The 14,758-nt window shown below is 45.4% G+C and overlaps 1 protein-coding gene across 2 annotated transcripts in view; it reads right to left on the reverse strand.

Annotated features, from left to right (window-relative positions):
* ZBTB44 (zinc finger and BTB domain containing 44) overlaps positions 1-14,758 on the reverse strand; it is a 119,884-nt gene that overhangs the window by 57,123 nt on the left and 48,003 nt on the right. For both annotated transcript variants that reach the window (XM_082273863.1, XM_082273864.1), the window contains exon 2: positions 6,323-7,387. In XM_082273863.1, coding sequence (XP_082129989.1) covers positions 6,323-7,331 — 1,009 coding nt within the window. In that variant the 5' untranslated portion in view covers positions 7,332-7,387. The remainder of the gene's footprint in view (positions 1-6,322; positions 7,388-14,758) is intronic.

The following is a 14,758-nucleotide window of genomic DNA, read 5'->3' on the forward strand; positions in this document are numbered from 1 at the left end:
TAGCACGGTTGAGGGCGTCCCTTCAAGCGGAGGAGGGCTTATCCTCTAGACTGGAGGGACCCGCCTTGGCCTTACCACCCCAGTGTCTCTTGGAACCCCCCCCAAGAAGGGTCGAGAGGGTTTTGATCCTTTGTCCTGCGACCCCTTTGGGGCGAAAGGGCGCTTGTGAGCCGAAAAGATCGGACCACGTTTGCGGTGAGACTCTCTGTTCTTTGTAACCTGTGGGAGCGAAGTACTCTTGCCTCTCGCGAGACCCTTAATGATCTCTTCCATGGAGGTTTCATTGCCTCTCGCGAGACCCTTAATGATCTCTTCCATGGAGGTTTCAAACAGACGGTCACCCACGAAGGAAAGATCCGTCAGAACCTTTTTTTTAGAGGCCTGGTCCGCAGACCAGCATTTCAACCAGATCATGTGACGCAAAGTCACCGCTGTCACCAACGCCCTACAGGCTAACGGGGCTGCTTCCAGGGAGGCATCGCAAATATATTGCAATACCTGAATTAATTGATCCACCAGCTCCTTCATTTCCTGAGGGTGCTGACCCTCCTTCAAATCCTGACGTAACAGCTTTGTCCACTCAGTCAAGGTCTGGGAGACCAAGGTTATGGCAAACACCGGTCTCAGAATTGAGCCGGACACGGTAAAAAGATGGAGCACCAACGATTTAGCCTTCCTATCTGCAGGGTCCTTAAAGGATGGAGCATCCTCCACAGCTAGTAATGTGACTTTATTCAATCTAGAAACCTGGGAGTCCACCACCGGTGGTACTGTCTGTTTCTTTACAAACTGAGTCTTTAAAGGGATATCTCCTAGTGAAACGCTTAGGTATCCCAGCCATGCGTTTCGGGGACCCACACTGACTGACTAGCCAAAATCTCGTCGAAATATGCAGGGAAAGGAAACACTTTAGCCACTCTGCCAAACTACACCAGTGTGGCCGATGCAGTTTCCTCTGCGTCCTCCATTTTTAAAGTTTCCCGCACTGACACATTCAGTGCCTCTACCAGTGCTTTTTTATGTGCCGAGGTGGAGGAAGAGGAATAGTCTTCACTGTCAGAGCAAATCGAAGTGCGTGGACGGGGACCCCATGGGGTTACTTACGTCCACGACGGCCATATCAGCCTCAGATTCTAAAGGAGGCAGAAGAAACAGGAGAGGACAGTGGGTGCTTTTTGGCGGGTCTTTTTTGTAAAACCATGTTCACTTTTGACACTAAAGATTGTAGGACCGCCGTCATGGTCGCAATAGCAGAGTGGGACCCCGAGGATCCCCCCTCAGAGTGGTTCTGGTGGTGAGACATGTTCGGCCGGCTCCCTGACACCCTTGTGCCACAATGGGAATACAGTAAAAGTTTCAACAGTAGCTGTGAGAAAAAAAAAAAAAACCCCAGCAGCGCTAATGCCTGTGGGTCTACAGGTCCCAGAACACTGCAATAAATCAGACCAGGTAGGGAGATACTGCCCCAGGACTCAACCACATTGTGTCTCCGCAGCACAAGGAGCGAGGAAAAGAGGTGCCAATCGCTTGCAGCACTCCGCTCTCAACAGAAGAACAGCCGTGTCACCACTAGAGGCCACCTGCCGCATACTGTACAATGCAGCTACAAGAAAACGGCCGCTGTGCCTGCGCATCAGCCTGATCCACCAAAGCATGGCACATGGATCCTCAAGAAGGTGGCAGCATCTATGGGCACGCGAAGCACCCAGTACAGCACACCTCAGGGATCCCGCTTAGGTACCACCCCCCCCCCCCCCCACAGCCACAATACTCCCTGGCTGATGCCCGGCCGCACAGGCAAATGGCAGCTAGCCATTACACCCACTAATCACCTCACCACAATTTAAATTAACCACCCCTGGACAGCCCCCAGGGGAAATGGGGGGTGGGAGACGGACCCCTTGTGAGGATAGGCAAAATATGGGGGGAAGGCAGAGCATCGCCAAGACCACCGACCCGGGAAGGACCCACACTAACCCCAAACTTCCAAGGGAGAAAGGGGGTTACTCACCATACCATTGGAGACTCAGTGGGGTTCACTCCATGCGGGTCACCTCCTCATCTTGAAACAAGGGGTGCTGTGGGCCCGAGGAATGCTGCGACTCCGACCGCAACCAGGTTGTGTGTGGCCGTGCGAGATGTCCCACTCATAAGCCTGTCCCCTCCAGAGGAATCATGTTGCAGCCAACCTAGCGCGGAGCTGAGGCCTGCAGGACCAGAGATCCCAGAGAGAGAAAAATGCCAGGACCAGAAATCCCAGCAAGGAGCTAGGTCCTTACTCCTGACTAGGTAGAAAAAAAACTGAGATCCTAGAGCAGGAAGTGGGAGTATACCACTTGGGACTGCCCCTTAGGCTTAGTTAAGCTGTGTTAACCCTTTTCCTCCTAGTGTTCTACTCCTAGGAAGCGCAGCATAACATGAACTAAAGAGAAATACAAAATTCCCTTTGTGTACGGTGTTGCATGACCATGCAATTGGTAAAGTAGCGCAGCACACTATAGCAAAAAAGCTTTGTTAGTTAAAAAAACTGGCTCCTAACTTTTTTAGCTGGCTCCTAGATTCGCTAAGTAAAGAGATAGCCAACATAGACTCTTGAGGTCTTACCTGCCCTTCACTAAAGGTCACACTCCATTAGCTTCTTCCCTGACTACAGCGGTCAGGGAGAGGGATAGCCAAACCCGAAAATTATGTAATACACAATACTTCCTTGTTTTTACTAGGGGGGGGGGGGGGTGCATTGAAGCGAGCCGACATCTGTACAGAAACTTTCACATGACAGCCGATAGTGAACTTATCATCTGATTTACACACATTTGCAGGTGCTATAGCAGAGTGTGTAGTACACCACGCTGCTGCAAACCTGTATCATACCTCAAGCTTTGTTGACCAAGAATACATTTTAGGCAAATACACTGTAGATTCTCCCTCAACGAATGTTTACATTGATAGCAATTACTATAATTACACCTGCTAAAAGACCGTGCCAAGATGGAGGGTCTGCCTACTATAATCATACAATGAGTACCAGGGTTGTAACACTACTTTCCCCTGGCATCCGTTTAGGCACAAATCATTACATCTAAAAGATGAAATGCTAAATGTTTAAATCCCTTACCTGCAAGGAATGTCTCATTTGATCTCATGTTCTATGAGCATTTCCGTGAAAAGCAGTATAGCAATCAAAAAAGAAAGCGAATGAGAACTCTGGAAAATCCTATTTACAAACCTAACGTAGTCTTTTTCTAGCAAAAGCTAAAAATTATTACAATGTACAGTTTATGCAATACCAAATTATTTTGCTTAGGCATTCCATCCTATCCGTCTTTATTTTCTATCGATTTTTTGCATAATCACACCTTGTAAAAGCATTCAGCTTGTATGTACAGCACTCTGGAGCAGGGCTGAGAGGGGGTAAATTTAGAAGGGCAAATACATTTCCTACAGCTCTGCCTATTAAACTGGTGGTTTAGAGACAGTATGGTGGTATGTCAAGAGGAGAGAACTTTTTATAGCCAAAATCCTAGTGAAAGCGGACACACTGGAATGTCTTGTACTTGAACCTGGTTGGTGAGCTTGGTCTCTTATACTGTGAATTTGTACTGAAGTAAACACATAACTGGCTCTGTTCAAAGACTGTTATGCGCTGACAAGAATCTGTTACACGTTTTGTTTTGCATTGAATGAAACCCCTATGTCTTTATTTTTTTGTCTGCTGACCAATAGAATGGACTTTAGGTTTATACAGTGCTGTTGATGCCAGTTTCCCCTCTGATCCTAACAGCGCATATAAAATGAGAACCTGGCGTCTAAATAAACTCATTATCAGAAGCTTTAGGTACGGTTATAGGCTAATGCCAGATGACATAGTTGAACTTGGCCCTCCTCTGAACACAATCTAGCTTCTTTCAACTAACAATAAGCTGTGCACACCTGTTATTGCACAGCACAGACAACACACTGAGCAATCTTGCAATGTCTGTCTGACCTTCTGTCCTCGGCTGTAGTTTGGAATGGATAGGACATACGATCAGATGAGCCAAGTGAAAAGTATTCAATGACTTCACTGAAAAGCACAAAGGTCTTCCAGAAATAAAATAAATAGAACATTTTTTTCATTGCTAGGCAAAACAAGTCTTGTGTTGCGAAACATTCCTTTACAATGGCATTATCACAAGCTGACACACACAGGTCAGATTAGTAACAGGGACATCAGATGTGGAAACCGAGAGGAATTTCACATTACTGCAAAATAAACCTACATCTGATTTAATGACCAGAGGTCACTGATGCTTAGATGCCCAGACCATGTATTAACCGTTGGGTAATTTAGCAACAGCTATCTGATTAATTTGTTTGCCTAAATCATGTTCACATTGCTTTTATTAAAGGCTTTAATTACAAAAATGTGATATTTTATATAGGCATGAAAAAGTATATAAACCCCTAGGAATTAATGCAGAACTTCACTCTAAAAGGGAATGTTCCGCTTTTCTGCCTCCTCCCTCCTATTTTTTAACTGGTTTTGACAGGTACCTGCTCCCACAATCGCTCGTATTGCCTAAGCAATCTGAGCGAAGTTTGGTCCCCCATTGCCCGCAGCCTCTTGGGACACGGCTCAGGTCCCACGGGGTTGCAGGACAATTCACAAAGTGCAGTGCGGCTCGCACATGTGCAGTGGGAAGCTGGCTTTGAAGCCACAAGTAGTCACAGCCAGCTTCTCAAACTAAATATGCAGGTGCCAGGGACCGGAAGACCAGCGAAGAACCAGTCCGTGTGAGGACAGCGCTGGATCCTTGAACAGGTAAGTGTCCTTTTATTAAAAGTTGCAGCTACACTATTTGTAGCCGTTTACTTTTAGTTTTTTTCTTTCTGGGGTGAAGATCCTCTTTATCTGGTTTTCTGTAGCAATTTGCCATAAAACACGAACTGATCCTCATCTAAGTCACAATCGCGGCTGTACTCTAGAATAAAACTAAGATTGGTAAGACATGCAAGAAATAAACCTTTTTGGAAGTCTTTGTTCTTCAAATTCTTGAAGTGGCAGACTTACTATAAAAACAAGCAAGTGCACACAGAAAGAAACACTGACAGCTCGAGCCAGGAGAGGTTTGTTTACTAACAAATCATGTGTGATGACCATGTTACAATAATCATATAATTTTAGAGTGGTGGAAAACCCCCTTCTCTAACTTGTACCTATAGGTAAGCCTATAATAAGGCTTACCTATAGGTACTGTAAATATCTACTAACCTTGCAACGTTTAGGAGATATTTACTGTATAGTGCGCCAATGTCATCTGCGCATGCGCTCGGAGGGAACGGCCGCCCGTGCGGTTTCTTTAGAGCCCTGTGCCGTGTCCAGTGGCTCCTGGGTGCATGTGACCTCACGCGGCTCTGGCCAGTAGCACAGCCTGGAGTCCGGAGACCCTGAAAAGAGACAGCTGAAGATGGATGCGGCCTCCAGTGGGGACGACGAGGGCTTTGTTTGGAGGTAAAGGTCACAATGTGCTAATATGCGATGCATACTAGCACATTATGCCTTTACTTTTCAGGTAACAAAAAAAAAAAAAAATCACTGGCTTTATGTCCTCTTTTAGGGCGATTTCACACAGGTGGAGAATTTGCCTGCTCAGCGGGGAATCTGTTCGCCGATTCCCGCTGAGCAGGTGGATGACAGGTCATTTTCTTGTTCCGCCTTTGCAGTGAGGACACAGCCCACTTTCCTCTATGGATGGTTGGATGGAAACAGACTTCCTGTCCTTTTACATCCAACTGTCATCAAATTCCACCATCCGTCTATTTTTAGTGGACAGAATGAGATCAGATCAAATGTCGGCGGGTGTAAACTAATACAAGCTCGTTTACATCCGCTGCTCCATAGAGGGCAATGGGTGGTCCGATTGGGTGGGTTTGGGCAGGCCCGAATCGGTACACCCATGTGAAAGGGGCCCAAGCCATGTAAATTAGTACTATTTAGACAAAAAATGGTCAGAGACTGCATGGTCTACCAGCTTAGTAGTATTATCAGATCATGGTATCAAAAGGTGTTCTGACTAGTATGGGTTGCTAAAATAATTACTGCCTGGATCACAGCATATAACAAAGACTGAGACATCTATGGCACAGAGTACCCCAGTTTATGGGATCCTCCTTTACCTGGAACACCTCATGCATTCTAAATTACGATAACCTACCTGTACTGCAATCCCATATTCAGGGCTCTTCAGCTTCTTCCGAGAAGTCATTTTCTACCTATATCTCTGTTACGGATGCTCTACAGCATACAGCCATATGGAAAGCAGAGGAGTTTCATACCACTCACCTATGGAAGATGACTGAGGGCTGATAAGTAGGTCTTCCTGCACTTGCTCACTGCCAGGGACAGTTTGCTGGTCACTCACTGAACTCTGAGATGCACTGACAGGTTGCGACACCTCTTCATGTACCTCTTCATCACTCAACCTCTCCACCTTGACCCGAACATCTTCCTCCATTACCAGTGGAGAACTGACTTTAGTGCTTTCGCACGGCACATAATCGGTCACTCTCCTGGTTACTTCAGAAGGTCCAGGAAGTTCTAATGTTCTGGACTCAATCTGCTTCACTTTCTCAGACTGTAACCGTCGATCAATGCCAAAAGGGAAAGTCCAGGGGAAAGCGTGTGATGAGTCCACAGGTTGACTCCGTGCCTCAGTGTAAGAAGCTGTGGGGTTTAGGACTTGTGGAGAATTAGTCTGAGTGCCACACTTTAAGGGGCTCTCAGGGGACATGACAATATAGCTTTTTCGTTTGCGCCGGGACTCGCGGCAGATGGGAATCGTCCTCTCGACAACGCTGCACTCTGAGGACACCGGAGAAAGGCTACCATCTCGGAAGTTGTTACAATTGGCTGGGTTCTCCTGTCCGGTATCGAGAACCTTCTCTTGTTGAGTGTTCCATAAGATGCTGGACTTCATGAACTCTGAGCATGTGCTGGCCACACTGAACATCTGCATGTAGCTGGCTGCAGCTAACACATCAATAATATTTTCTGTATTAATAGACAGGGTTGCTGTGTAGGCATACTCCAGCAGAGGGATGAATCCGGTCACCGTTACATGGTGCAGATCAAGTACACATTGGGTGCTTTCTTCCGCCTGACCCACCAACTTAGTACGGAAGAATTCACTGCAGGCCGCCAGCACCACTTTGTGTGCTCGAAAGATCTTATCCTGGACCCGTATGGTAATGTCACAGAAGTGTCCGTCATTACGTAACATATTCAGTTTCCCCAGCATTTCCTGGCTGTGTGCCGGGGAACTGTGCGTAAATGTCTTCACCCCCATCTTCATGTGCTCCAGGGGGTGGCGCTTTCTTCTATACAGAAACACTTGCAGCAGCCTGGGGTCTGAAAGGAAGGAGAAAGAAATATATATAAATTTAGAATTAGACTATGTTCCTGGGTCACAAAAATATGCTCATTATTTATCAATTTATATTTATAAATGCCCTATTCTGATTTGAGGTCAAGAGTATTAATGGCCAAGATGTAACCCTAATCACAATTAATTCTAGTCCTAGCACCCCTAAGTAGCAAAGGAAAGAAATTCTTAGGAGAAACCCACCTTGTTATTAAGCCACTCCCGCTCAACTGTGTTGTACATTAGATAGCCCTTACCACTGTAGCCTATGTGCTGCGTCATACTTTACACTGTCCAGATCCTTGTACTGAAAACAACAAATACCTAACCAAAGTACTTATTGCCTCAACAGCTGCTTGTTTCAATGTACTCCCTACCTTTTAAAGTATTGTTCTTCTTTATGGTAGGCTCAGACACAGTGTTGACTCTGTCTATATGACATGTGTATAAAAGCATATGAGGATATTAATTTTACAAAAATGATCTTTTGTCCTGAGGTTTGTGTGTGTCTCAGAGATTGTTGCTTGTGGTAAAGTAAAATAGTTTTGTGGGTACAAAGATGGCGCTATACGTATGCAGTATACTGTGGCTCAGAGTTTATTTAAACCATCCTCCTTGAGGCTACTCCCATTATTCTTTACTAGCTAGCCACATGTACTTTTTGTCTAAGCATGCTGCATATTCAAGCACCAAGCTGCCCCTTTTTTCTAAAGCTGGGCATTTTTAAGCTCCATTCACTACATCACTTTCAGCACATAATTTCCGGTCCCTGTGAAGAGAGCAGCCAGCTTGTTAGTTGGATTTCTGTTATAATGTAAACAGACTGGCGTTTTTTGTTCCTGTTGGTTACAAATAAAAGTTTTAAACTGGATTACACTATTGTGCACCCTTTCCTTTTATGACGGCGGCGCCTGAGAGACCCAAATGCAGAGAAGGAATAACATAACACAAAAATGTACATTGACCTTCTTATGATATATGGTGTCACAACAAATCTGGTGAGTGGAGCACACAAAGGGTGGATGATGGAGGTGATCACAGGCTATGGGTCGTCCCCCAGGACGGTCACATGAGAGATAGGTTTAAAATGGCCACCGCAACAGCTGCTCCTCAGTTGTGTAAAGATGACCTGGACAGCATAGGCTTTTGGCCTGAGATAACCAACTAACAATTATCCAAAAAATATGGTGGGGGTCCACCGTCCTTGAGGATTCCGAGAAAGGGGATTATTAGGTAAAAACTCTGACTTTCCCAAGTCATCCTCCAGGACGGTCACATGAGACCCCAACGATGCATACCTAGGGTGGGACTACCGCTTGCAGGACCTAATGACCAAAGGTCAGATATCAGGCAGAGACCAGATCAACCTAGTTGTGTCTCATGAAGGTAGAGTCACTGGACCTGGTGGCTGCTCGGCAGATTTGGTCAATGGACGCCCCAGCCTTTTCTGCCTAGGAAGCAGCTACCGAGTGAGTGCAGTGTGCCTCAACATCTGAAGGACTGATCTGACATTGGGTCGAGTAGGCTGTTCCTATCACCAACTTGATCCATCTGGCTACAGAGTTTTTAGAGGCTGCTTTACCCCTTCGAACAATATAAAAGAGGTTTGACGCTCTCCTGAATGGTTTATTGACCTCCAAGTAGTGCAGGACGCACTTCCTGACATCTAGCGCAGCGAAAGGTACTTCCAACTGGTTAGAAGGATTTTGGCAAAAAGACGGGAGTATCACTTGAACGATGAAAAGTCGATGCGACCTTAGGGAGGAACAGGGGGTCTGTTTTGAGTACCAATTTATCTGGAAAAACTGTTAGGAAAGGTTCATTTATGGACAGAGCTTGCAGTTCACTCACTTGCCTGGCCGATGTGATGGCGACCAATAGTGCTACCTTAAGAGTAAGGATTTTTTTTAGAGAAGCCTCCGCTAGAGGTTCAAAGGGGTCGTTAGTGAGAGCCTTGAAATACTGATAATGTGGTTGCCTGGACTTTGAGAGTACTCACTGCGAGTCATGTTCAGGATCCAAGCCACCAGTTCTGGATATGGGGGTGATAGGCTCCTGATTGAACTAGGTCTCTCTGGTTTGGAAGGATCTAGGGGTCCTCTTCCGTCATCCTTTTAAGGGGTGTGAACCATGCCCGTTTCGGCCAGTAAGTTGCTACAAGGATCACCCAGCCAGATCTTCGAGATTTTTCTCGAAATGAGCTGGATTGGCGGAAATGGGTAGGTGAGGTTTAATCGCAAAGGGAACCCCAGGGAGTCTATTCCTAGAGAATCCTTCTCTGTTCAAGGAGAAGTAATTTGCCCCTTTTTTTTGTTGTTCCCCGTGGCAAACAAATCGACTTCTGGAAAACTCAATCTTAGAGTTAGTGTCTCGAAGATCTGGTGGTTCAGCTCCTATTCTGTCGGATCTAGCTGTCTGCGACTTAAAAGGTCTGCCATCACATTGACCGTCCCCTTGATGTGGAAAGATGAAAGGGAAAGCAGGGGAGTTTCTGCCCATGAAAGTAAGTCGTGGCCTACCCTCATGAGAAGTTTTGATCGTGTCCCCCCTGGTGGTTGAGATTTGCCACCGCCATGACATTGTCTGACAGTACCTGGATATGTCTGCCTGTCGTTTCCTTTTAAAAAGCGAACAGAGCTTCCCATACCACTGCGAGTTCTCTTACGTTGGAGGAGATTTCTGGTCCAGAGTGGAACAAGGCTCCCTGTCTCACCCGGTGGTCTTTGTGGGCTCCCCACCCGGGAGCGCTTGCAACCGTGGTGACTCTGACCTAAAATAGGTGACAGCCAGAGTCTTCCCCTTGTGAGAGTTCTTTTTCAGCCACCAAGAACAGAAGAACAGCAGGAAAGGAAAGTCAGCATGAAAAAAAACAACAGCTACCTCTCCACCCTTGGAGCAGCCACCTACAAAGTCAGTACTCCATCCACCATAATAAGGCTGGGGTCTGTATCAACAGCCTCTGGTAGGGGGCAAGGTCCTCTGTCATTGGGACCGCCTGGAGGGAAGGTAGCACGCCAGCTTCCGGGAGTAACTGCGCCGCCATCTTGTGCAGACTGCCTTATACAGTATCTCACAAAAGCGAGTACACCCCTCACATTTTTGTAAATATATTATATCTTTTCATGTGACAACACTGAAGAAATTACACTTTGATACAATGTAAAGTAGTAAGAGTGTACAGCTTGTATAACAGTGCAAATTTGCTGTCCAAACTGGGCCCAAAGTGTCATCATTTTATGTGGCCACCATTATTTTCCAGCACTGCCTTATTTATTTTGAGGGGACAGCAAATTTACACTGTTATACAAGCTGTACACTCACTACTTTACATTGTAGCAAAGTGTAATTTCTTCAGTGTTGTCACATGAAAAGATATAATAAAATATTTAGAAAAATGTGAGGGGTGTATTTCACTTTTGTGAGATACTGTATATATAGGGGGAGAGTAGAAAGGGAGGGGGCAAAACTGCCCCCCCCTAAAAGCCACCAACCAATCTCAGGCAATGAAACTTCCCCCTGCACCAATGTGCGCTCGTTCCCTGATTCAAGATGGCCGACGCGCTACTTCCAGTGGTGGCGCCATCGTGAAAGTGTCACTTCCATAGGCGTATCCAGCTGGCGTGCTGCACGTGGAATCTCCAGCCCCTAGAGCTCCGCGTGCGAGCCTGAACGAGAGGGGTAGCGGGCAGCCTCACACAGGGCCTCCGGCTGGTTGTAAAGAACTCCCCCCCGGTAAGTGAAACAAAAAATGCCTTGGGAGGACACAAGCCCCCTTAACCTCTGCCATACTTAAAACACCTCCTGGTGCAAAGAAAGCAAATAGGGAATCAAGGACAGAGAGGGGAAGTCCTGTGAGGATTACAGGGCTCACCCCTGGAAGTCCCTCCTCCCTTACTCCAAAAAAAAAAAAACCTGAAACTGGTGGCCTCACCAGTTGGATACAGGCAGAGGAAGGATGTGTCCAGGGCACCTACTGTGGACAGGGTAGAAAAATAACAAACAGGGGATGAATGTCATCTTCAGCTCATGTATGCAGGACAGAAAACACAAGAATTGAAGGGTGGCCATTTTAAACATATCTGTGCTTGTGTTTCCTGCAGGAGGAGGAGCCTATCTCTCATGAGACCATCCTGGAGGATGACTTGGGAAAATAGGATTAACACTTTATATTCACTGGATGAACTTTACTTTATGGTTGCAGCACTCTATTGAACTATACACCTTTTGGTTGGTTGGAGCACTGTTAACGGACTTTAAATGTACATTTGAGCTGTGACTATTATAATGAACTGGAGTAAGGCAAGTGATATTATTATTAGTAGTTGCCTCTTGATCTATCATTTGAATGCTGTGCATAATAAAATAGTCATAATGTTTGCATTTATTTATATATTGTTTTGCACATAGAAATGTAGGATTTGCACTGGGAATTAAGCTTAACCACTTGCCAACCGCCGCACGACTATCTACGTCGGCGGTCAGCCCCTCACAGGCAAACTAACGTAGGGCTACGTCGCTTGCTTGTGAGGGTCTAGGGAGCGAGCGCGCGCCCCCGGAGGCGCGCTCCCACTCCCGCGTGGTCACGGACCCCCCCCCCCCCCGCGCGTGTGACCAGCGGACCCGATGTCCGCCGGCCACTTGGCGATCGGCGGGGGAGAGGGAGAATGTCAGGCAGCTTGTGTAAACAAGCCACCCGTCATTCTCCTCGCTGTAAAGACACTGATCACATGGATCTACTATGTAGATCCGTTGATCAGTGTCCTTACAGCTCAAGCCACAGCCAATCACAGTAGAAAGCACGCCCCTAGGGACACACACAGCCCCTCCCTCCCAAATAAAGTTAACCCCTTCACTACCAGTGTATTTTTACAGTAACAGTGCATATATATAGCACTGATTACTGTAGAAATGTCACTGGTAACCCCAAAAGTGTCAAAAATGTCAGTCAAGGGTCCGATCTGTCCGCCGCAATGTCGCAGTACCGCAAAAAAAAAAAAAATCGCTTTTTGCGATTTTTTTTACCAAACATAGGTAGCATAAAACAAATTGGCCGAAAATGTTAAAAAATTTTGATTTTTACATTTTTTGGGGGGGGGGGGGGGGGGGGAATTTCATATAAAAAAAATGTGAAAAATATTGCTATTTTTGCAAAATTGACGCTCTTTTTTTGTTTATAGCGCGTGATCAAAAAATCGCACAGGTGATCAAATACCACCAAAAGAAAGCTCTGTTTGTGGGAAAAAAAGGACGCCAAATTCGTTTAGGTACAGCGTCGCACGACCGCGCAATTGTCCGTTAAAGTCACGCAGTGCCGAATCGCAAAATACCCCCTGGTCGGAATGGGGGTAAAATCTTCCGGAGTTTAAGTGGTTAAAGTGAAATGGATACTAGTTATATTTCTGCAAGTGTATTTTCGCAGCACCAGGTTTACTAAAATATTTTTTTTAATCCTTCCCATGTTTTTGTGGTATTCCTTCAACTTTTTCTGGTTTCTTTTCACAAAAATATACTCAAAAGATAATCATCTTGCACTAATGTCTTTTACTAAATGGGGGCATTTTTTCCTTTAGTACAGAAACTGATGTAGTTCAAGCATAAAGACAGTATTGAAGAAAAAAACATAAAATGCAACATGCACGTGTATTTTTAAAAGTCTATGTAAGACGGTCAATTCAGTATTGCCACTAAAAATCATAGTGGGCGATGGGCTGGGGATTTAAGAATGCCAGTATGAGCTGTCCAGACTAAAATAGAACTTAGTTCTTATAATGTATCTGGAGGTTGTGCTGCGAGCCAGCATGTACTTTCACAGGGCATGCTATGGAAAAAAAAATCTTTAACATCAAACCGTGAAAGATGCACAGTTGGCAAAACTGAAAGCTTAGGTCTATAACCTCCAAGCCAAAACCATCTTCTTACACCAACACTGCCAAACAAAGCCTCTCATTTCTGAAACATCTCAGAGCACTTCAAAGCTATTTTCCATGCCAACTACCTTGCGTGGATGTCATCAGCTTGGAATGTCATCCTAATAACAAGCCTTTTACAGTATGGCCATGGTGTTATCAGGATACAATGAACGGAAAGAGAGACTGTGGCAATAGACAGGTGCACAATGAGCTCAGTGAATGTTAAAGGACAAATAAATGATATACTAAATACAATAGAGTAATAAGAATAATTATCTGTTGCCAGATACATAGTGAAAAGTAAATACAGGTCCTCATTCTTATATTAAACCACAACAGGCATATAACACAGGCTGGATACAACTGCCATGTTCTTCACTAGAAATATACGGCTAATGTAATTGTTATAATTAAAAGATAAAATAAAAATACAATGAAAAAATAATCTGAAAAGGTAATAAAATTGCCAACTTTCAGTCTGAGTTTTGTAAATGTACTCTCATGAATCTCCTTCTTTCTAAAAGGGAAACATTTTGAGGACAGGAAGGCAAAAACAGCCCATAAACGTTATAAAACGGTCAATCGTTTGACTGATATGCAATACTATTATAGATGGCTTTTTGACAATTTTCTTGCCAACTTTTTAGCTGATAATTTTTGCTATCCTAAATCTTGTATCATTTATACTTACTAGAAATCAACTGGTGCATTTTTACTTTATCCCCCCCACACACACACAACTTTGCCACATTTTATCTTTCTCTGCTAGCATTTTTTTTTTAAATTACATCAACATTAGAACCTTCCATGTCAAACTTACACAAATGAAGCTCAACCATGCATTTTTGCCATCCCCCAACCACAAGACTAATGCCCTGTACACACTATCAGATTATCTGAAGACTTTTGTCTTCAGATTTACCTTTTCTATGTAGTGCAAGGGCCTGCCGGATTGCATACAAATTGAAAGTGTTTAGGTTTGACCTCATATTATATGGTTTTGGTAAGTCTGCAGACAAAAGTCTTCAGATAATCTGATAGTGTGTACAGGGCATAAGGCTCCTTTCACACACTCCATCCGTTGGACGGAGTCCGTTTTTCTCAGCGGGGGATCGAGCTGCCGATCCCCCGCTGAGCAGCAGGAGGACAGCTGTGTCTCCGCGCTGTGTGCGGAGACACAGCTGACAGTTCCCCATGCATCTCTATGGGGGAAATCGGATGTCAACGGACCGTCAGTCCGTTCTCACCCGATCCCATCCGATCCGCTGGACGGATGGAAAATAGGGTTTCCATCCGTCCAGATTTGACGGATCGGGTCGGATGTCAGCTGACATGTCTCCGCTGACATCCGATGCCCCATAGGAATGCATGGGGGGACCGTTCAGATCCGCCAAAAAAACGGACAGGCGGATCTGAACGGTCCGCCTGTGTGAAAGGGGCCTTAATGAG

The sequence above is a fragment of the Pelophylax lessonae genome (genome assembly GCF_965119305.1).
Source record: "Pelophylax lessonae genome assembly, chromosome: 12".
In the NCBI taxonomy this organism is placed as follows: Eukaryota; Metazoa; Chordata; class Amphibia; order Anura; family Ranidae; genus Pelophylax; species Pelophylax lessonae.